This window comes from Hibiscus syriacus, unplaced genomic scaffold (genome assembly GCF_006381635.1).
Source record: "Hibiscus syriacus cultivar Baekdansim isolate YM2019G1 unplaced genomic scaffold, ASM638163v2 tig00112429_pilon, whole genome shotgun sequence".
Classification (NCBI taxonomy): Eukaryota; Viridiplantae; Streptophyta; class Magnoliopsida; order Malvales; family Malvaceae; genus Hibiscus; species Hibiscus syriacus.
This window is the reverse complement of record NW_024063330.1, coordinates 296,827-322,151: the sequence shown is the minus strand read 5'-3', so window position 1 is coordinate 322,151 and position 25,325 is coordinate 296,827. Positions and strand designations below refer to the sequence as shown.

The 25,325-nt window shown below is 33.9% G+C and overlaps 1 protein-coding gene, 1 non-coding gene and 1 pseudogene across 2 annotated transcripts; all 3 read left to right on the top strand.

Moving 5' to 3' along the window:
* Positions 1–8,666: 8,666 nt before the first annotated feature.
* Positions 8,667–10,439, top strand: LOC120179589 (annotated as a pseudogene).
* LOC120179611 lies at positions 9,284–9,411 on the top strand. Its single transcript, XR_005521628.1, has one exon. It is a non-coding gene; the product is annotated as a small nucleolar RNA snoR74 (small nucleolar RNA).
* A 5,593-nt stretch (positions 10,440–16,032) lies between the features above and the next one.
* On the top strand, positions 16,033–18,496 carry LOC120179607 (F-box/kelch-repeat protein At1g67480-like). The gene is made up of 4 exons (XM_039185169.1): positions 16,033–16,117; positions 16,699–16,767; positions 16,867–17,711; positions 17,843–18,496. The coding sequence occupies exons 3-4, from the start codon at positions 17,182–17,184 to the stop codon at positions 18,468–18,470; spliced, it is 1,158 nt and encodes a 385-aa protein (XP_039041100.1). The 5' UTR covers positions 16,033–16,117; positions 16,699–16,767; positions 16,867–17,181; the 3' UTR covers positions 18,471–18,496.
* Positions 18,497–25,325: the final 6,829 nt, after the last annotated feature.

Below are 25,325 nucleotides of genomic sequence, written 5' to 3'. Positions count from 1 at the left end.
TTTTATTTTTTTTAGGGATGTATTTTACATCGTTGCGACTAATCAAGATGACGCTTTATTTGTTATCCTGTTAAACTTCCATACTTTGGACCCTCATATTAGACTTTGATATGTGATTTATATTCGTGGATAGTATTTTCACGTTGTTCAATTTTGATTTACGGTTTGTTGATGGACTTTCTGTAACATCCGCAATACCGGGTTAGTGACCAAATTGTAAAGTTTCAGAATTTGGTGACTAAAGTATAAGAATGAAATAGTTCAATGATTATTGGATATATATGATGAAGGTTAATTAGTAATTATTAAAGGAAATTAAGGGTTAAATGGTCATTTGACTTGAAAATTATAATTAAAATGATATATATATATGGATAAGGATGGGAGATTTTTCCAGAAATCTCTTCTCTCTTTTCTTCTTCATTTTCTCTTCTTCACGTGTGAAGCCAATCAAAGGTGAGTTTTCTCTTGAGCTGAGTATGTGCTAAAATTTAAGTTTAGTTTTGATTATTAGATGCTAAATAAGATTAAGGAAGGATTAATGTGCTTTAAAACAACAAAATGAAGAGTTTATGAGGATTTAAAGATTTGAAGTTTTTGAATGAAATATCGAAATAAAGTTTATATTGAGAATTGAAAGTTGAATTTGACTTGTCATCAAGTTAATTAAGGGATAGGAAGTGTAGAATAGGAATTTGAACATGTTGCAAAACTAGTATAATTTTTGCAATTACATAGGAATGACTAGATTTGAAGTTAAAGAAGTGATTAGTGAATAGAAATAAGTTTAAGTATGTGTATTAAAGTTAGAAGTATTAAAGGAAGTGAAATAGGAAGGTTTAAGCTGAAATAAGGTGATTTTCGAGCTCAAAATGGGATTTCTGGGCTAGGGGAATCGGTACCCATTCAAGGGGAATCGATTCCCCCTCAAACGAATATGAATTCCAGAATGCTAGAGGGGAATCGATACCCCCAGGGGGGGGAACCGATTCCCCCATAATAAAAAAAAAAGAGAAGAAAGAAGAGAGATTAAACTATTAATCCCTTAAATTGGTAGGATTTTAGAGGTTAATTTCAAGACTTGGGCATCTGATAATCATCTTGAAAATTATGCTTATGTAGATATTGAATGTGACTTTGCTTCAAAGTAAACGAAGGGTTAGAATTGATTCAATTCAAACAAGGCTAAGGTGAGTGCATGTGCATAACAGGATTATGTTAGTATATTCAGTTTTAGAACTGCAATAAGTCTAGATTTAATATCTTGATACATGATTCATTCAATATTATTAAATATGATATGAATTCATACCATATACATTATGGGATATACTATGCAGATTGTGGTAAGTCTATGTTCCAGATTAGAGCTTATATATGAATGAGTTACGAGATCTATATTAGGTATATGAAGTGTGTGTGCTGTGTTTGTATGGTTTATATGTATGAATGAGAATATGTATTGACATGTTACAATATATATATATATATATTATATGAGTTGTGTAAATATGTAGATAAATGTGTTAAATATGTGAAATAGTTAAAATGATCAATATGATTTCATAAGAATATGAAATAAGAAGTATGAAAAGGACATAAGAAAGAATATGAAATATACAGAATATGAATATGAAGTCATATGAGGGATGACATGTATGTATGTATGTATGTATGAAATGGTTATATGAAAAGGTATAGGTAATAAGATGATCATATGAACATGTGATAAAGAGCTATAGAAAAAGAAAAATGTGATATGATGTATGAATATGTAATAAGGTAAAAGACAATGACATGATATGAGTTATGAGAATTGTAAGTATAGTTGGTATGCCAAGAGTCAAAGAACTACCTATGTTTTTCGAGACATATGGACAGTATACCTATGTTCTAAGGAACATATGGATAGTTTACCTAGGTTCTTCGGGACCTATGGACAGTTACCGAGGATCTTTATGACCTCTGGACAGTTACCGAGGATCTTTATGACCTCTGGACAGTTACCGAGGATCTTTATGACCTCTGGACAGTTACCGAGGATCTTTATGACCTCTGGACAGTTACCGAGGATCTTTATGACCTCTGGACAGTTACCGAGGATCTTTATGACCTCTGGACAGTTACCGAGGATCTTTATGACCTCTGGACAGTTACCGAGGATCTTTATGACCTCTGGACAGTTACCGAGGATCTTTATGACCTCTGGACAGTTACCGAGGATCTTTATGACCTCTGGACAGTTACCGAGGATCTTTATGACCTCTGGACAGTTACCGAGGATCTTTATGACCTCTGGACAGTTACCGAGGATCTTTATGACCTCTGGACAGTTACCGAGGATCTTTATGACCTCTGGACAGTTACCGAGGATCTTTATGACCTCTGGACAGTTACCGAGGATCTTTATGACCTCTGGACAGTTACCGAGGATCTTTATGACCTCTGGACAGTTACCGAGGATCTTTATGACCTCTGGACAGTTACTGAGGATCTTTATGACCTCTGGATAGGTCTTTCGGAAAATTCATGGAGCTGTGGGGACAACATACGTGTGCACAATCTCATAATACTCGTATACCTTGGGTTCTCAATAGTGTATATGGGCTTATTACGATTTATATTGGCTCATATGTGGTATAATAAATGATGGTATGATAATATAATTGTGTTTGGATAGTAGACGACATGTTTATATTTTAATAATTCTTTATTATGTAATTATGCCTCACTAAGTCTATGACTTAGCGTGTAAGTGTTTTTACACGTAGGTTTTGAAGAGCATGAGAATCAAGAATAGGAATTTGCAGATCAACCTATCTCTACTCAGCGATCAGATCAGAAGTAAAGTCATAGTAGGTATTTTGTTGTATGTAGTGTGTTGCATGTAAGAACAGTGTTAGTTTAAATGCTCTGATTAGTTTTGTCTTGTTTTGGTTAACTCGTGTGCAGTGACAATGTTATTTTAATAAAAGTTTTAAATTTCATTGGTTTTCATTAAAAGATTAAAGTTTGAAAAGTCAATGTGACACCTCAGACTTGTATCCGGGTCAGATACGGGTTGTGGGTGTTACATTTAATGGTATCAGAGCTACGGTTTAGTCGATTCTCGGCATAAACCGGAGTCCATAGTGTCTTAAAAAGTGTTCATGCCAACACAGTAGTAAGAACTTCTGATCTGATACGAATAATGAGTATGTTGTTTAGCTGATAGAAATGTTTGGTTATCTCTTATTAGATGTCCGGACAAGATAGCTCTCGGGGTGAAGCGAGAGATGATAGATTAGCTGAAAGTAGTAATTCACCTGCCCTGGCCAGGCAAGGTGAAGGACAGGCACCCTCTGGAGTACCTGTACAAGATCAAAATGTATTTTTCAGGACGTTGGGCACTATTTTGACACGTTTCCAAACCCTTGCATCCTCAACGCAGAGGATTAATATAGCCAAAGAGTTAAAGGGATTAGGAGCTCCAGAGTTCAAAGGTGAAGCCGAAGAAGGTCCTGTTGTTGCGGACCTTTGGCTTAATGATGTAAAGATCATGTTAGAGGGACTCCACTGCTCTGATATGGAGAAACTAGATGGGATGGTCTCTTTGCTCCGTGGGCAAGCGAGAATCTGGTGGACGAATGTTATTCATAGGATGCCAAATGATCAGAAAACATGGTATTTGTTTTTAGAAGAGTTTAAGCACAAGTATATAGGAGATCAGTTCATCCGGGAAATGAAGCAAGAATTCTTGAATTTGAAACAGCTGAATCGTACTGTGTATGAATATGAGTGTGAATTCAACAAGTTAAGTCGATTCGCGGCCGAATTGATTCGGACAGAGAAAGAAGCATGTGAGTGGTTTGTTGAAGGACTACGACCAAGGCTAAAAGAGATGTTGATTGTTTTGAATTTGTCCTCGTTTCAGGAAGTAGTAAATCGTGCTAAAGCTCTAGAAAGAGCTCAGAACGAGCGGTTTGGGGATCAGAAAGCTCAATCTTCCAAAAGAACGGGGGCTTCGTCGAGCTCTGTACCACCCAAGAGAGGTAGAGATTCTGGGTTCCAATACCAAGTAAGGTCTGAATCAGTGGTATCCTCTGCTAGAGGATCAAATCAGATGAGAGCTAGACAGACTCAATTAGGAAAGTCTGGTGATGGAAGAGCACAACAGAGACACTGTCAGATTTGTGAGAGATATCATGGTGGGGCATGTAGAGTTGAATCTGGAGCCTGTTTTCGATGTGGGGAAATAGGACATTTCCTGAGAGATTGTCCACTGGGGACAGGAAAGCCTGTGCAGTCAGAGCGATCTGCTTCGATATCCCAGAGAGGACGGGGTAGAGGTAGAGGAAGAAGTCAGACAGAATTTTCTACTCAACAAGAAATGCGCTCTACGGCTAGAGTATATAATCTCAATATCAGTGAAGACAATGAGGATCCAGAGATAATAGCAGGTATCTTCTATTGTACAGTAAATGCTTTATGATATTAGTTGATATGAGCGTGTATAACTATATAAGAGTAGAGAATGGGTAAGAGAATTGAGAATTTAGTTAGAAGTCATTTTTTTTTTGAAATAGTGTAGTGACAATTCCATTAAGGTACAGTGCTAAAGTAAACAAGATATGTTAGAAGTATTACATTCGAATTCAGGGAATTTAATTCTCTGTTAATCTAATGGAGATATTTCTCAAGGGATAAGTAAGGAGATAGTAATTTATAAAGGAGTATATATAGGGAATTAAATGGAAAAGGGGTGTAAAGTGTGAATTATAAGTTGATAGGGGGTAAGGAAATGGTAGAGAATGTTATGAAAAGATTGATTGATTTCGTAAAGTATACGTTTAATAACATTTGAAGAGGTTTAGGGTTGTATTCTGAGTTATAGAATGATGGAATAAGAGATTGGGTATGGTTATAAGGTAATTAGAAATGGATTAGGTTCTTTGGGAAGTGAAAGCAAATCATTCATTACAAATTGCAATGGGATAAAGTAGAGAGGGAGCATGAGAACATTGAAAGATATGTTCTTATCGATATGTGTAATGAAAATTCGAGGACGAATTTTCTTTAAAGGAGGGGAGATTTGTAACATCCGCAATACAGGGTTAGTGACCAAATTGTAAAGTTTCAGAATTTGGTGACTAAAGTATAAGAATGAAATAGTTCAATGATTATTGGATATATATGATGAAGGTTAATTAGTAATTATTAAAGGAAATTAAGGGTTAAATGGTCATTTGACTTGAAAATTATAATTAAAATGATATATATATATATGGATAAGGATGGGAGATTTTTCCAGAAATCTCTTCTCTCTTTTCTTCTTCATTTTCTCTTCTTCACGTGTGAAGCCAATCAAAGGTGAGTTTTCTCTTGAGCTGAGTATGTACTAAAATTTAAGTTTAGTTTTGATTATTAGATGCTAAATAAGATTAAGGAAGGATTAATGTGCTTTAAAACAACAAAATGAAGAGTTTATGAGGATTTAAAGATTTGAAGTTTTTGAATGAAATATCGAAATAAAGTTTATATTGAGAATTGAAAGTTGAATTTGACTTGTCATCAAGTTAATTAAGGGATAGGAAGTGTTAGAATAGGAATTTGAACATGTTGCAAAACTAGTATAATTTTTGCAATTACATAGGAATGACTAGATTTAAAGTTAAAGAAGTGATTAGTGAATAGAAATAAGTTTAAGTATGTGTATTAAAGTTAGAAGTATTAAAGGAAGTGAAATAGGAAGGTTTAAGCTGAAATAAGGTGATTTTCGAGCTCAAAATGGGATTTCTGGGCTAGGGGAATCGGTACCCATTCAAGGGGAATCGATTCCCCCTCAAACGAATATGAATTCCAGAATGCTAGAGGGGAATCGATACCCCCAGGGGGGGAACCGATTCCCCCATAATAAAAAAAAGAGAAGAAAGAAGAGAGACTAAACTATTAATCCCTTAAATTGGTAGGATTTTAGAGGTTAATTTCAAGACTTGGGCATCTGATAATCATCTTGAAAATTATGCTTATGTAGATATTGAACGTGACTTTGCTTCAAAGTAAACGAAGGGTTAGAATTGATTCAATTCAAACAAGGCTAAGGTGAGTGCATGTGCATAACAGGATTATGTTAGTATATTCAGTTTTAGAACTGCAATAAGTCTAGATTTAATATCTTGATACATGATTCATTCAATATTATTAAATATGATATGAATTCATACCATATACATTATGGGATATACTATGCAGATTGTGGTAAGTCTATGTTCCAGATTAGAGCTTATATATGAATGAGTTACGAGATATCTATATTAGGTATATGAAGTGTGTGTGCTGTGTTTGTATGGTTTATATGTATGAATGAGAATATGTATTGACATGTTACAATATATATATATATATATATATATATATATTATATGAGTTGTGTAAATATGTAGATAAATGTGTTAAATATGTGAAATAGTTAAAATGATCAATATGATTTCATAAGAATATGAAATAAGAAGTATGAAAAGGACATAAGAAAGAATATGAAATATACAGAATATGAATATGAAGTCATATGAGGGATGACATGTATGTATGTATGTATGAAATGGTTATATGAAAAGGTATAGGTAATAAGATGATCATATGAACATGTGATAAAGAGCTATAGAAAAAGAAAAATGTGATATGATGTATGAATATGTAATAAGGTAAAAGACAATGACATGATATGAGTTATGAGAATTGTAAGTATAGTTGGTATGCCAAGAGTCAAAGGACTACCTATGTTTTTCGAGACATATGGACAGTATACCTATGTTCTAAGGAACATATGGATAGTTTACCTAGGTTCTTCGGGACCTATGGACAGTTACCGAGGATCTTTATGACCTCTGGACAGTTACCGAGGATCTTTATGACCTCTGGACAGTTACCGAGGATCTTTATGACCTCTGGACAGTTACCGAGGATCTTTATGACCTCTGGACAGTTACCGAGGATCTTTATGACCTCTGGACAGTTACCGAGGATCTTTATGACCTCTGGACAGTTACCGAGGATCTTTATGACCTCTGGACAGTTACCGAGGATCTTTATGACCTCTGGACAGTTACCGAGGATCTTTATGACCTCTGGACAGTTACCGAGGATCTTTATGACCTCTGGACAGTTACCGAGGATCTTTATGACCTCTGGACAGTTACTGAGGATCTTTATGACCTCTGGACAGTTACCGAGGATCTTTATGACCTCTGGACAGTTACCGAGGATCTTTATGACCTCTGGACAGTTACCGAGGATCTTTATGACCTCTGGACAGTTACCGAGGATCTTTATGACCTCTGGACAGTTACTGAGGATCTTTATGACCTCTGGATAGGTCCTTCGGAAAATTCATGGAGCTGTGGGGACAGCATACGTGTGCACAATCTCATAATACTCGTATACCTTGGGTTCTCAATAGTGTATATGGGCTTAAGTAAGACATAACGAGGATGTATATAGTTGTATCTTAATATGGTATTATTACGATTTATATTGGCTCATATGTGGTATAATAAATGATGGTATGATAATATAATTGTGTTTGGATAGTAGACGACATGTTTATATTTTAATAATTCTTTATTATGTAATTATGCCTCACTAAGTCTATGACTTAGCGTGTAAGTGTTTTTACACGTAGGTTTCGAAGAGCAGGAGAATCAAGAATAGGAATTTGCAGATCAACCTATCTCTACTCAGCGATCAGATCAGAAGTAAAGTCATAGTAGGTATTTTGTTGTATGTAGTGTGTTGGCATGTAAGAACAGTGTTAGTTTAAATGCTCTGATTAGTTTTGTCTTGTTTTGGTTAACTCGTGTGCAGTGACAATGTTATTTTAATAAAAGTTTTAAATTTCATTGGTTTTCGTTAAAAGATTAAAGTTTGAAAAGTCAATGTGACACCTCAGACTTGTATCCGGGTCAGATACGGGTTGTGGGTGTTGCACTTTCAATAGCTTCATACCCTTTTGTGATCTGTTTGCTGATATAGTCAGATTTGCTCGTATCTACCTTTCATTCGAGTTTATTTGGTTATTTTTTTAACATTTTCCTTGTATAACTTGTGATCTTAAGTGAATAGTTTTCTCTTGTTTAGAAAAATATCTTTATTATGGGTTCGAGCATCATAGATGTCAAGGGTGTGAGAGTTCAATTTCAAAAGATTTAGAGCTTATCTTTTAACAAATATTGTCATGTACTTACCCAGATTAATTTTATTAAAAATATCTTTATTATGTGTTTTTTTACGATTATGGTTGTAAACATTCATTGTAATTTTTTATTTTGTATGTGTGTGAGAGAGAGAGATTTGATATTACCGTTTGATAGTTAGAAAATAAGCACGAACCAAGTGGCTTCCGTGGTAAAGGAATTGTTATTATTCCTTGAGAACCCGGGTTTGAGCACTATAGATGCCAAAGGTGTGAGCGTTCAATTTCAAAAGGTTGAGAGTTGTTCTTTGAACGAATATTGTCATATACTTATCCAGATTAATAAAAAAGACAATTAAAAAATAAATTATTAAATAATATAATAGATAAGGTTTCTTCTTTCTCATGAAAATGGTGTGGGCCTCTTGGGTCTCTAATTCCTTTTAAATTTTAGGTCTGGATCTGGGTACTTAAAAACCCAATTCTGGAAGCTCTTAAAACCCTAGAATCGTACCCTATATAACTTGTTCTTTCTTCGTTCCTTTACTTCTTTCAGGCGGCAGAAGTAGCTTAGGCAACTAGTTTAGCAGCCATGGTACTCGATACTCATCTTTCTTCGTTTACATTTTCATTTTTATTTTTTTGGTGATGATTGAACACTTAAATCGATTTTTTTTCCAGGTGAAGTATTCGAAGGAGCCTGATAATTCCACCAAGTGTAAAGTCCCATTTGTTCTTTTCTATCTCTCTCTCTTTTTAGCATTTTACTTTCTCTTTATGCTCATTTTGTTTGGAGATTGAAATCATGGTTCGTGTTGATCTTGTGCAGCCTGCAAGGCAAGGGGCTCTGATCTCAGGGTTCATTTCAAGGTATTATAGCCTTATTTCGCTATAATTTGATATGAGCTTCATATAGAGTTATGGGTATTGGTTTGCTTGTTGCTTAGGAGTGTATGTTATTGTATACGGTTGAAGATTCAATATATTATGTTTCCTTGGTGTTGCTGTTCTATGATTGTTAATTGGATGTCAAATGGCCTGGTTCTACTGTTTTCATGTGTTTATAAATAGTCATAGTGTTGTGTATATGAGCATGTTTGCTTGAGGGAGGATCTTTAAGTGTTTCATGCACTGTTTGTTAGTGTGGCTCTCGTAAACTTTAGGAAAATTACTTGCATTGTGATTTGGTGAACCTCTGGATCTTCTTGGTGACCGAAGGATCCATAAATGATGCCACATTTTGTATTACTCTGAAAAGATTTTAGTGTTTGATTAATATGATACGGGAATTCGTTAAATTGTTTTCTATAGGTGTCTTGATCTTGGTTGGTTTTGGTTGTGTCGGCACATTCGTTATGTTTTTTATTCGATGGTGATAATCTTTCGAGTCTCATACCTGGTAATTGCTCTATAGAACACAAGGGAGACTGCTTTTGCTATCAGGAAGTTGCCATTGGTCAAGGCAAAGAGGTATTTAGAGGATGTTATGGCTCACAAACAGGCCATACCTTTCCGACGCTTTTGCCGTGGTGTCGGACGCACTGCTCAGGCAAAGAACAGGCATTCTAATGGACAAGGTCGCTGGCCTGTAAAATCTGCCAAATTCATCCTGGATTTGCTGAAGATGCTGAGAGTAATGCTGAGGTATGCTTGCTGCTGTGCTTTATTTCATTCTTGTTGGTATTCCGTTCAAAACAAACCTAGATTAATTTTGCAGGTCAAGGGTTTGGACGTCGATGCACTCTATATTTCTCACATCCAGGTGAACCAGGCTCAGAAACAAAGGCGTCGTACTTACCGTGCCCATGGAAGAATCAATCGTACGTTCTAGAACCATACACTTATCATTCTATACTCTCTATTGTGTCTTTCATTGTTTATAAGTGTGTTCCTTTTGCTAGCTTATATGTCTTCCCCTTGCCACATCGAGCTAATTTTGTCCGAGAAGGAAGAGCCCGTCAAGAAAGAGGTAAATTCATAACAAAACTTAAATCTCTTTAATGGCTGAAAATAACTTCGTCTTCCTCCAGCCCGAGACCCAATTGGCGGCTAGCAAGTCGAAGAAGTCTCAAGTCGTTGCGTAAACGTGCTTCCTCTCGAGTGAATGATTGGAATTTTAGTCGATGAAAGTTGTATGTTGAACATCTGGTTTCTTTGAGAGGAAGATTTGATATTATTCAAAGCAGAGTGAGTTGTTATTTAAGATGTTTTCCGAATCCATGTTTAGTTAAATGTTATATGAGATTCCTCTTGGAGACTTTTTGTTTAATCTGCACTTCTATATGTTTCATCAACGAAGAATGGTCATTGCCGAAAATAATTATTAGTGGATAAGTATCAAAATTGTAAAAGTTTGCTGCCTAGTTCTTAATAGGGCTGTAAATGAGACGAGACGGATTACGAGCTACTCGATCAAGGCTCGATAAATACTCGGATCGAATGGATTGGACTCAAGTTCGAGCTCGAGCTCGACTCGAGTTCTTAACGAGCCGAAACGAGCTACTTGATATTAGACTCGAAAAACTCGTGTGCAGCTCGAAAATATAATATATTAAGATTTTATTTTTTAAAAAATAAATTATTAATAATATTAATATTTATGTATTGATTTAAAAAAAACACAATAAAATTTTCATGTATTTAATGTTCGAGTTTGAGGTTTCAATCGAGTAAAATTTCATGTATTTAAGGTTTAGGATTTTGAGTTCGAATTGAGTTTGAAAATTTTAAGCTCATGAGTTTACGAGTTGAGTCGAGTTCCATTTTAAAGTTTTCGAGTCGAGTTTAGCAATACTCGAATTTTACTCGGCCCGTTTACACCCTTAGTTCTCAATGGCAGTTGATAAACGAATTGTAGAAAGAGAGATTAATTATTAAAAGTCTAGAGTTCGAACAGTATATATATATATATATATATATATATATATATGGAGTGCGTGTATTGTAAATAATTAGATTTTGAAGAAATTTTATGGGAAAACTCTTCATAGGTTCAAAGAAATCAGAGTTAGAATGTAGTAAGGGTTTGTTTGGTTCACGGAATGTAAGATTACCAGTGTGAATAAAAGATTATCATGTAATAGGATTACTAGGAATGTTGTATTTTGTGTTTAGTTGGTTTAACAGGAATGTAAGATTACCGTGTTTGGTTAAAGGAATAAAAGATTATTGGAATGTATATTTAACCAAATTGTCCTTATTATATATTTGTATAATATTACAGTTGTAAAATATTTATATATTTTCTTAAAAAAATTAAATTCATAATATTTATATAATTTTTTTACAAAATTAAAAATATAAAAAATGTTTAATGAAAGGATAAAATTTTATTTTAACCCCTGAACTTCATATAAAATTTTAATTATAGAATTTTTTATAAATATAAAATAATTTAATGATTAATTTGTAATTTAACATTCGTATAATTTTTATTATTCAATGACAGAAGAATGATATTTTTTTAAAAAAAATAAAATTTTAAAGGCATTTTAGTCCAAAACACTAGTAATATTACAATACGTAAGAGAATTGAGGTAATGACATTCTCGGTAATATACCCTAAAAATTCTACTATTGGTAATAAAACATTACCGGGAATGACATTCCCGACCAAACCAAACGAGAGAATGTGAATTCCATTTCCGAGAGAATCCCACGTTCTCCGATCCAAACACTCTCTAAAGGAATTGTTTTGGTTTAGGGGTAATGTATAATATATTAATGGATAAGAATCAAATTCCCCAATCCTTCTGATGTGATAAATCAGGAAAGCGTGTGAGATTAAAGTCAAATTAAAAGCCGCGGAAAATATTCATCCAACCCCATACATGTAATGTTAAATTATTAATTAATTTAGGGTTTTTAAGATAATATTTAATTAAAGGATAAGGCCGACCATGTGGGCCATTTCTATCAAACGATAGCTGTTTTTATTTAGGGTCAGATTCATGATTTTATGTTAAATGTGTGAACTTAAATTTATAAAATTTGAGCGGAAAAAATAGATTTTTAATAAAAAATATATTAAAAAATTTTAAAATATACGATAACTATAGATTTTTAGGGGACGACCACCCCCACCTAAATCCATCCCTAATTTTGATATAAAGCATATGCCCGTTGAGAGACTCGATTTGAATTAATTCTATTGTTTAATATAATTTCTTAAATTTATATTTTTTTGATAATAACAATTGGATTTTATTAAAAAAATAATAGAAGTAATTATAATAACATCGCATCCAAATACAAAGAGAGAATTAAAAATAATAATCACCGACAACTCATACAAAAATGAAAGTATTAAATTCAGAGGTACCAAAAAAATGGAATATTTTATTGAGAATGACTATCAACATCGAAAGAATCTATTAATCTTCATAAAAACTCAATGTATGTATTTAGCGAGACGTTTTACGAAGTCATAAAAGAGTGATGAGCGAACCAAACTATATGGCAGGTTGTTTCACTACACAATTTTGATTATATCGACAAACAACATTTTACCAAAGAGGGAATTTGACTATCCGTGACCACTTACAAACTAAACAGAAAATAAATGTCGTTATGGTTTTTATATAAACACCAAAACGATCTCAAAGGAATACGAAAAATATATCAAGAGCCATAAGAATCGTACCACAAGAATAAGAAAATAAAGAAATCGCATACCACAAAAATAAAGAAAAATATGTCACAAAAATAAAAAATTCAAAATAACGTCGTCGTTAAAATAACTTGATTCGTATTAATATCTTCTACTTAAATAAATTGAAAGTCACAATTTTCAACAACCCTTTGTTTTATAATTTTCTTGAACAACCCACAAGGACTCGGGATTAGCAACACCAGCACCGCACCATCAAACTCGAGTCCTACAATGATCCAAATGCCCCATTGGCCGTTAACTTCGTCTCCACTCCACCATCATCACCCTTCATCCCCAAAATAAATGCAAATTACTATCCCTGGACTTTGTTCGGTTGCTTGCGGCGGAGGAGAGACGGCCGCCATGGAGCAGATATCCAGAACTCCAAGTAATCTGTAACAGTGATTCAAATAACAGTTGCGATCGCGCTTTTTGTTATGTCGCGTTTTGTCATATTTACGGACATAACAGATACTATTATGAAAATTACAGATATCACGAACATATAATAACGATTACAGAAGACACCGTCACTATTATATCACGGGACGTTATTACGGTCACAAACCGCTGTTTAAATCCTTGGGTAACATTCCCAGGTCTATAGGCATGGATGAAATGGAATCTCATTGAAGTCGATTTTTCTTTTATTTTTTTAAAAAATAATCATTTGTTCGTGAAAAAATCTATAGTGAAAACGCCGCACTACCACCGATTCGTTGAAGCCAACGGCCAGCAATTAAAGTTGAAGGTGTGGAATGAGATTGGGAGCACGGAAGTCAAGGCGATGAGTCTATTCTTTCTGGCGTGGGATAAAATATGGAAAAAATTGTTACTACAAGACACAACCCATCCTTTTCTTTTATCAACTTGACGGATACTTTATCGTCTTGGCACGAACTTTTAAGAGAGCCCATTATAAAACAATATATATATATATATATTATTATGTGATGATCTAATTAAATCGTTTAAAATTATTTTAATTTTTCATTATTTTAAGATTATTAGAAAAAATAAAAAAGTAATTTCAACTTTTGATTTCAGTTAATCCAATAATTTTAAAAATATATAAAATTAAAAGAGTTTTACGTAATTAAATAGATCATAATATATATATATATATAGAGAGAGAGAGAGAGGAGGGTAAGATTCAATTATATTGAAAATTAATATAATTATTTTATTCCTATTGTAAACGTGAATTATAATTATTTTATTATTTTTTCATGCCATCAGAAATATAAAAAAATAATTTTTGATTAAAAATATAAAATATTAAAATTTAGGATAAAACACACAAATGATCTCATGTCTATAGGGTATTGCTTTATTAAGTCCCTCGGTTATTAAAATTTATAAAATCGTCATTCGATTATAGAATGTTGATTTGTTAAGTCCCTAGATTATTAAAAGTTAGAAAATGGTCACCCCACTATTCATTATGTTTCAAACTCGTCTTTTTTTTTGTTAAAAAAATTGATGGTTGTTTAAGTTTGACATGAAACTGTTGAAGGCGATATGATAAAATATAATCCTAAAATCCCAAACGACTATCATATCTTAGTCATTATGTTAACGTCCAACTTAAACAACCGCCATTTTTTTAATGTGGGATTCAATAAAACAACACTCTATAGTCTAAGGATGATTTTGTAACTTTTAATAGTTGATAAACTTAATAAAGTAGTACTTTATAGTTGGGGACCATTTATGTTCTTTACCCTAAATTTTATAGAAAGAAAAAAATGATATAATAGTTTAATAAAGATAAATTAATTATATTTTGTTGAATATTTTAGTGATTTGGTAGAAAATGATTAAATGGTTGTCAGTTTAAATATTTTGTTATTAATTTGCTATATTTAGATCAATCAAATAAAAATAAAACAAAAGTTTGAAAAAAATGTTAGATATTATTTTGAAAAAAATAAAAAAATTATATACTGAAACGGATTAAAATTAATAGTTTAGATACTAACGCGTAATTTACCTAAAAATAAAAGAAATTAAGTGGTGAAGAATGACGTGGTGGCGTCCTGTCGGTTCTATCTTCATCCTTCCTTGCTATTTCTATGCTTTATAAAAGGGATTCTCTCAAGAAAGACGGGTTAATATATTATTAATATACGGTATTACCGGATATATTAAAAGATATTTAATAAATTCGGTTTAGCGCTATTTATTATGTTGACAGACTAATAATATTTTAGGTAGAAAAATATGAAAAACTATTAAAAAAAATTGATAACGGGTAAACTTTGGTTATCAGTAAGTATCTATTATTTTTATAAAAGTGTTCATACTTTCAACATATCAGGTAAATTTTATCGGTTTTGTCATAATGAAACTGGTTTTGTCATATTTTTACATATTGTAAAGTATCTATTATTTTTATAAAAGTGTCCATACTTTTTTCACTGTAGAAAACATTAATTTAAGGTTATCTTTTGAGTGAGTTTTAAGATATTAATTTAGTAATTATAGGCGTCTAATGATTTATTTTTTACGTTAAGATATATATTATTATTAAATTAAAAACAATAAACATATATATTACATATTTATTATTATCTTGGTTAATATTGTTAAAATTAAATTCTAAATATTATTTTATAAAATATCAAAACAATCAAATAATTTTTTGTGCAAATGAAATTATTAAATTAATATTGTAGGTGGAAAACATGAAACACTATTAAAAAAAATTGAAACATAAATTATATAACTTTAAAAAAAGTATCGATCCTTTTTATAAAAAAAAGTATGGACACTTTTAACATATTATAATGTAATAGGTAAATTTGTAATATTATCGGTATAAATATACCAGTTTACTTATAAAATAGGTCAATATAAGCGCCACCTATTACATTATATAAGCGCTACCTAATATGTTATTGTACTTTATAATATTTCCGGTTAAATAATATAACATAACTGGTTTAAATTTTAACCGATCATTTATTTAACCTATCACATCGTATATTTAACCTATTACATTATATAAGCGCTACCTAATATGTTATTGTACTTTATAATATTTCCGGTTAAATAATATAACATAACTGGTTTAAATTTTAACCGATCATTTATTTAACCTATCACATCGTATATTAACCGTTTTTTAGGCGCCGCACCGCATAACTACCCTTTATAAAATCATTTCCCCACTCATGGGCCATGGCAGTTTTGCCTTGAAACAAATCACTCCCACCTCCGTTAAAGCTTTCCTTATTATTATTATCATCATCAACACAAAAACAGTACATTATCTCCTGTTTTCCTGGATCAAGGTAACTCTTCCTTTACCATTATCTTTCTTCTTCTATGCTTTTCGTTTTTAGATCTATATCCTCTTGTTATTCTCAGATTTAATCCGTGTTTCCTTTTCCATTACCCTTACATTGAGTTTGTTTATTTCTAATCTAGTTCTGTTTTTTTTTTAAATTCTTACCAGACTAGATAACCTCTTTAAGACATAGATTTGTGTTTTTTTGGGTTGGTTTAGTGTTTATACTCGGATCTAACTGTGTTTCTTAAGCTGTTAGAGAAGAACATTGAGATATCTGTGTTGATTGGCTTAGGAAATTTCCCAGCAGTACATAGTTGCTGCTGCCGATAGGGACGGAGCTAGGATCGAACATTAGGACAGACAAAGATCAATTAAGTATTTAAATCTAAAAATTGGAAGGAGTAAAGGTCTTATTTGACTATTATTTAAACTAACAAGGATCTAAAATGTTATTCTACCAAAAATTTGGAGGGCCACAGCCCTGGCTCCGTCCGTCTGCCGGCTTGTGAAGCTATAGTGAAAAAAAGTTTTGGTGTGGTAAAAGTTGAATTGACCTTTCTTCCTTTTACTTTATACATTCAGGTGATTATTGGTCTCGTCGAAATGGAAGTTATCGGGGGTTAAAACTGCTGAATTTTATGGCCTTAAGAGGTATTTATGTTTCCGAATTTTTCGAATCATGATCGGATCAAACTATCGGTTTCCTATCTTTTGCTACTAATTTTCCTTGGTTTGTGATCTTGTGTTTAGATATTTGGGCGATGTGTGGGGAAAGGAACGGGTGCAAATGTGTGAGAAAGATTTTACCGGGTGCGACGGTCGGTAACTACTCGAAGAGCAAGGCCACTGGTATGGAATATGAATCAGACTGGACTAAGAATAGAGTATCATCGGTGTTAACAGCACAAGTGATCCGTTCCGCTACGTCGCTTATGCCTTGGTGTTGTAAAATCCCTATAGGTGATGGATTCCATGAGTTTCTTTAATTAGTTGACTAGCATTTGTAGAATTATCATCGCATTCTTTCGGGAAATATATATTCGAATTCAAGGAATCGTTTAGAAAATGACTGGTTTTGTGAGAGAAAAGAAGAGAATCACGGAACCGAATACGTGCCTTACCACCTCAGTTATGCAAGATACACTGATTCGTTGGAAAGGCAATCCACATCCATCTTCTGCAGCCATTGATGAATTAGACAGCACGCTGCTTCCGGGGCTTCCTGATGATGTGGCTAAGTATTGCCTTGCTCTTGTTCCTCGTTCCAGCTTCCCCGCCATGGGCGGTGTATGCAAGAGGTGGAGATCGTTCATTCAAAGCAAAGAATTCTTAACAGAGCGAAAGATAGCCGGAATGCTTGAAGAGTGGCTTTATGTTCTCACTATGGATTCCGAAGGAAAGGAAAGCCACTGGGAGGTTTTGGATTGCTTGGGGCAGAGACACAAGCTTCTTCCACCAATGCCTGGTCCTGAAAAGGTCGGGTTCGGGATAACTGTCCTTAATGGAAAGCTGCTTGTCTTAGCAGGCTATTATGTTTCGAACAGGACTGCCTCGGCTTCAGCTGATGTTTACCAATATGATTCTTGCCTCAACAGGTTTGTTTTTGGTTTTCACTTCTCATAGCAGTCTTAGTACCCCTCCAGTTCCACCCCTGCTGCATAATACATGCGAAACGAATTGCCGTAGCTTTGTTCTTGTTGGTTTTAACACATCTTCATATTTGCAGCTGGAGCAAACTAGCAGACTTGAATGTTCCTCGCCATGATTTTGCTTGCGCGGAGGTCAACGGTGCGGTTTACGTTGTTGGAGGATATGGGTCAGAGGGCGAGAGCCTCTCCACTGCAGAGATGTATGACCCTGATGCAGATAAGTGGACCCTTATTGAAAGTCTACGCCGACCTCGTTGGGGTTGTTTCGCATGTGGATTGAACGGAAAACTCTATGTCTTGGGTGGTAGGTCGAGCTTCACTATAGGAAACTCGAGGTTCGTCGATGTGTACAACCCCGAGAAGCACACCTGGTGCGAGATGAAAAACGGTCGTGTGATGGTCACTGCACATGCCGTGCTGGGGAAGAAGCTTTTCTGCATGGAGTGGAAGAACCAACGGAAGCTGGCGATATTCAACCCGGACGACAATTCTTGGAAGATGGTTCCGGTGCCATTGACGGGTAGCACGAGTATAGGGTTCCGTTTCGGGGTACTGGACAGGAAACTTCTATTATTCTCGGTGGAAGGAGACCCCGGTTACCACACCCTTTTGTACGATCCGGATGCGGCCCCGGGTTCTGAATGGCAAACTTCTGAAATAAAGCCATCCGGTTTGTGCCTATGCAGTGTGACAATCAAAGCTTGATTAATCGAGGGATCTCAACTGACCAATCTCACGTGTATTTCCCATTTAAGTTCATTTGTTTTGTGTTAAAAGACTGATTTGGTCGTGAACTTGTCAGGTTTAAGAAACTCAAGAAACCCGTTCAAGCCATATTCTCAGTTCTCATGTTTAAATTTTCTACCAGAAAATATGGAACAAATAGTAAGAAATTTTAGTTGCTTATATCTCTAGCCTTGCTCAAAACTCCAGCATATCCCCATTAACCTTGGACTTGTTACATTAGACCCAACGCGCAAGGGAGCATTCTGTGAAAGGTTGGGCCGATTCTACCTCCTTTACATAATGTCATAATGCCATTGCAGAAGCCAAAAAGGAAACTGGTGTGGCAAGGTCAATTATTTCTGTGAATACTCTCCATAAAGATAAAATACCAGTAATATACCTGACTGGGTAGTGTTGTACCACTGGAACCATGCTTCAAGCCGAACAAAAGCCTGCTGTAGGAAGGAAATGATCTCATTGCTTTCAGAGGCCGTAAACTTTTTCTTCTTTACACCATTAACAAGATCTGGAAGAGAAATTCATACTACATTTCACAACATGTGTATAGAATCTTAATCTAGGAAAAAGAACGAAATCAGACTAAAGAAAGGAAAATAAGATCTAAATATCTGGCAATCATAACTGTGTACAAAAGAGGCACTCCCGAAAAATAAGGAACACAAGCAACAACATAGTCTGATTATATGTGCAACAGTGTCCTACAATATCCAAGCTTATATGAAGATCCCAACGCCTGCTCAACATTCATCGACATATGTGCAAACATATGCCCCAAGCATGATACATCCTAATCAACAATAGATTGTGGGGCACACTGAAGAAATGAACTAAGGGCAATCAAGAAATTTATCTTTAAGACAGATGCACAACTAACCAGATTAGTAGTTGATGAAAACCTTCATCCCAGAGAAATCCCCTTGGAAAGAATGGTCGACTTGGAACAGCTGTGTATAGCTCAGCTGGCCAATATAGAAGAAAATCATCACGACTTTTAACCTGCAAGATAAGTTATCCCACTGTATTGCTTTGTCTCACATTATAAATGACAGTTTATGATAAGTGCAAGCTCTAGTATTTTTTTTTCTTTTTCTTAATAGAGCTAAGAATAACTAGGTAAAAAGGGGAAATAGCACAGAATAGACACCTACAGACTAACAACATGGACCAGGTTAACAAACAACAAGAGTCTAGATCTGATCACTAAAGTTTTCTCTTGGATCAAAATACAGAGTATTTTATTTCCTGTAATTCTCTTTTATTATTTAAAAGAATTTGATTATTTCTTTTACTTTTCTCAGGTTCCAATTTAGTATTGGATTGTTACTCTCGGATAACATTAACTCTATATATTATATGTACACACACGTAGCATCACTTGTTGGAGAGGCAAAGGTTATAAGCAAAGCAACCAAAAGGCATCGATCTCGACTGTTATTTAACCAGATGCTTGGCTTCGGGGATAAGGGTGTCAACGAAAGGGGTGCTAAAGTATCACCACAATGTTTGCTCCATGTGACATGCACCAAATTGTGTCCATGACCTTCAATTCTTTCACATTTCTACACCAAACTCTTCCCATTTTCTCTCAAATTGGAGAATGTATGAACGAACGTTAAAATATTATACAATTGTTGGTGTTCGGACCGGAGACATCTAAGGATAACAACTATTTTTTTAATTATTGATGTGACTTGTTTCGTAAAAATATTTAAAAATACAAAATTATCTTTCAAGTTTCCATTATGATAAACTAAAATTAAGATAAGGTTGGTCCAAAATTTCAATTTCCAATGGAGAAAAAAAATACGGTTTGGCTCTTGTGTTAAAATCCATGTTCTGTATATGGCAAATTGGCAAATTGGAAACTAACTTCAGACTGCAAACAACCTGGCCGCCAAAGCTCCGGACAATCCAAACGACATCGTGCGACATGACACGTGCACTCTTCTGTACCGTTTACTGCCGTAGGAATAGGATGTGACGACGACCACAGAAATCCATAAATCTAGCAATCTGAATCCAATTCTCAAATGTTTTTTTTATTTAAATATTAATATTAAGGGCTATAAATGAGACGTGATAAATCGCGAGCTACTCGAGATCGACTCGATCAAGATTCGATAAATACTCGGATCGAATGGACTCAACTCGAGCTCGAGCTCGACTCGAATTCTTAACGAGCCGAAACGAGCTACTTGATATTCGATTCGAAAAGCTCGTGAGCAGCTCGAAAATATAATATATTAAGATTTTATTTTTAAAAAAAAATAAATTAGTAATAATATTAACATTTATGTATTGATTTTTTTTAAATATAGTAAGATTTTCATGTATTTAAGGTTCAGGTTCGAGTTTGAGTTTAAGGCTTCAATCTAGTTAAGTTTAAGATTTTTTTTTCATTTCGAGTCTTTTCGAGCTGCTCACGAGCTTCAATTCAGGATTTCGACTTCGAGTTGAGCTTGAAAATTTTAAGCTCGCGAGTTTTCGAGTCGAGCTCCATTTCAGAGTTTTTAAATCGAGTCGAGCTCAGCAATACTCGAACTCGACTCGGCTCGTTTACACTTTACACCCCTAATTAGTACTGCTTAATTTTTAAATTTAAATATTGATAAATAAAGAATAAAAAAAATTAATTTTTCCGAATACTTGATCTTAATTTCGTCCTAATAATTAGATTGAGATCTAACCAGTATTATAGCTTTTTGTAACTTTGAATAACGTTTTCTTTTTTAAATCAAACTTTGAACAACGTGTGCTAGTTGGAATTGGGTCCCTTTTAATGAGAATGATAATGATATAACTGTTTGGCTACAGTTAGGGATGATAACCCATCGGGTTAAGGTCTAGTTTTTGATCGATTCAATATGACACTAACTCTTCCACTTAAATCCGATTTGATCTAAAAATATATATTCTTCATTCGATCTGATTTGAAAAGTATATATCTTTTAATTTGATTTTGATTTAACCTGACTTTTTTAAGTATAGTTTCAACCCTTTATTTAATCAAAATAATAATAAATTTTTTAAAAAATTACATTATTATTTTTTGGATCGAGTTGAGTAAGAGTTTTTCCACTTTCTATCGAAACCAAACTCGATCCGACCTAATTCAAACTAATTTTTTTTTTTTTAAAATCCAATTCTATCAACTTAGTCAGTTTGAGATTAAATTGTCATTTCTAAGTGCCGTTGATTAAATCAAAGCGGTGGGCATATTATTAGCGGGTTAAGTTCAAATTTTGTATTTAAAACATGCCCACGTGGACGGGCGGGCCGGCCGGCCCTTATTATTATATTCACAACACAATAGGAGATCCCCGCCTCTGTTCTCCTGCGCGGAAACATTTCCGCCGCCAATGAAATCAAAGTTTGTTTTTTATTATCCCCAAAATGCCCTCGAAATCGCTTTGTTTTTGCTTTTTTGTACGTTATCAGTACGTATATGACCGTATGTTATCGGAACAAATTGAATCGTCCTCACGTTCGAATACCGATAATAATAATTTAGTAACTAATATACCATCTTATTGAGTACATAGTCTCTCGACTAAGGGCATTGCTTTCTTTAGTACATAATCCCTCGACTAAGGGCATTGCTTTGTTTAGCTTTTCGACCATTAAATATTATAAAATGATCTTTTAATTATAGGTCGTTATTTTATTGAGTCTATCGATGATTAAAATTTATAAAATGATCATCCAACTATTCACATGTTCTAAATTCGTCTTTTTCGTTAAAAAATATAACAACTTAAGTTGGACATTAACATGTTGACTATAATATGATAAAATATTGCAGTCAACAGGTTAACGTCCAACTCATATTGTCATCAAATTTTAACAAAAAGAACGAATTTATAATATATGAATAGTAGGATGATTATTTTGTAACTTTTACTAGTCAAAAAACTAAAAAAAGCAACACCCTATAACCATATGACTATTTTATAATTTTTAATAGTCGATCAACAAAGCAGTGCCCTAGAATCAAGATCATTTGCATACTTTGCCTTATTTTTAATTAATAAACCTTAAAGTAAAACACCTTAATATAAAAATAAGTGTCTAAATTATACTTAAAATTAACTTTTAGTGTCTAAAGAATTTTTTGCTAAAAATGGGTGCCTAAAGTTTTATCTGTTACACTTTTAGGTTCTACCGTTAAAAAAAGTTAAGCGACACATGTCACATCCATATTTTTAAAAAAATATTTTTAATTAGGCATCTATTTTTAACAAAAAATTCTTTAGGCACTATAATTCTTGAAGGAATTGTAAGGTTACTCTTTGTCCTCAAAAGAAAGAACAAATTAGTGAATTTGTTGGAAAATCCTTAGTGTGAATAGCTAAGGTAGTGGACGTAGACTTTGGTTGAGAAAGTCGAACCACTTTAAATCGATGTGCATATTCTTTCAATTTTCTGCAAAAGCTTCCACCAACTTTTTAATTGCCAATTCACCTCTTCTTGGCCGATTCCATCGATCGATTAACTCAACAATTGGTATCAGAGCCTCACTCATTTGAAGATTTAATCGCCTCTTGAGTCGATTCGGGAAGAGTTACATTGATTTTCAAAGTCATCAATGGTCGATACTTCAAACTCCGACTTCGGTCTCGATTCATTGCCTGTCAACAAGCCTCATTTATTCAATGGAGATAATTATGCTTATTGGAAGAATAGGATGATGTATTTCATTCAAACAAGTTACATGGGAGCATGGAATATCATAGAAGATGGATACATCAAACCCTCTACTCACCCGAGGTTGTGGAGTGAAGGAGAGACAAGAATGTTTCAGCTCAACTCCAAAGCCATCCATATCATTTTTTATGCTCTTGGACCAGATGAATACGGAAGATTTTCATCTTGTACAACCGCCAAGGAGATATGGGACAAACTACAAGTCACTCATGAAGGCACAAACGAGGTAAAATAATCTAAAATTAGTCTTCTAACTCATAGCTATGAAAATTTCAGGATGAAACCTGATGAAGATGTCAAAGTTATGACGGATAGATTCTCCACAATTTTCAATAGTCTCAAATCATATGGAGAAATCATTCCAAATGATAAGCTTGTAAGGAAGTTAGTTTACGCTCTTCCAAAAGCTTGGCAATCAAAGAAGACGACGATCATCGAGGCTAAGAACTTAAAATCCTTGACCCCCGATGAACTTATTGGCTCTCTCCTCACGCATGAAATGATGCTTAAAGAAGAGGAAGATCTTGAGAAAAAAGACGAGCCAAAGAAGGAGACGGAGAAAAAGAAGAACATGGGAGTTGCTCTCAAATCAACAAACGATGAGAGTGACTCAGATGAAGATGACAATGACGAGGAAATGACATTGTTTCCCAAACGGTTCAAAAAAATGATGAGGCCTAACCGAGGAAGAAAATTCAAACGAAACGAAGGCTTCAAAAGTGCACCAAAAGAGAATGACTCGATCATTTGCTATGAATGCAAAAAAAATTGGGGCATGTCAAATATGATTGCCCATAATTGAAGAGAAATGGTTAATCAAAGAATAAGCACAAGGCTCACGTGGCTACATAGAGCGATGAAGAAGGTTCCGATGAAGAGGAACAATAAGTAGTAAACTTGTGCTTGATGGCATTCGGGGAAGATTCTAAGGTAACCTCTAACTCATTTGATTTAGATGATTTATCTTATGATGAGTTATTAGAGGAATATAATGGGTTAGCTTCGGATTATGAGAAATTGTTTTAAAATATAAAAATGATATTTTAAAATTAAAAAATGAAAATAAACTCATATCCAAAACCAACAACGATCTTGAAAGTAAAATCAAAGATTTGCAAATCAAACTAGAAGAGTTTGAAAAGAAAAATTCAGATTTGCAAAATTTACTTTCAAAGGTCAATGATGATCATCAAAAGAAAATTGATGATCTTAAAGCTTTTTTTGATAAAGTTGGAACAAAACATTTTTAAAATGAAGAAAATTCAAAATCCAACTTTGTTAGAAAAAGTTTTAAAAACTACAATCATAGAGGTCCCCGAAGAACCTCTAATGGAAAAATCGTTAGAAGTATATGGGTTTCTAAAGGACTCGTTGCTACTAAAGATAAGGATATCCTACACAAATGGATACCTAAGGGGACTAGGATTTTGGAAACTAACGAATATGGACCCAAAAGAATTTGGGTACCAAAAATTAGAAATTAATCTATGTTTGTAGGAAAATGAGCATTGCTACAAGGCACGGGAAATAAATTCAAACTCATGGTACCTTGATAGTGGATGCTCAAGACACATGACCGAGGACAAAAGCCGGTTCATAGAGCTTAACGTCAAAAATGTAGGAGAAGTGACATTTGGTGATAATTCAAAAGGTCACATTGAAGGTATAGGTACAATAGGTAATACCTCTTCCATACAAATTAAAAATATTTTATATGTGAATGGATTAAAGCATAATCTCTTTAGTATTAGTCAATTATGTGATAAGGGATTCAATGTCATGTTTGAACTAATGGTTGTAAAGTTATTGACATTGCATCTAATCAGATTATGCTTGTTAGTCATAGAATATGAAACATTTACATAATGCATAGTATGAGTGTTTTGCAACGGCTAATTCAAGGAGATTTAGTTCGAGGGTTGCCTAAACTAAAATTTGATAATGATAAAATATGTGATGCTTGTGCTAAAGGAAAACAAAAGCAAGTTTCTTTTAAATCCATTAATGATGTATCAACTAGTAGAGTATTAAAATTGATCCACTTAGATCTTTTTGGGCCATTTAGAACTACTAGCTTGGGTGGAAAACAATATGCATTTGTCTTGGTAG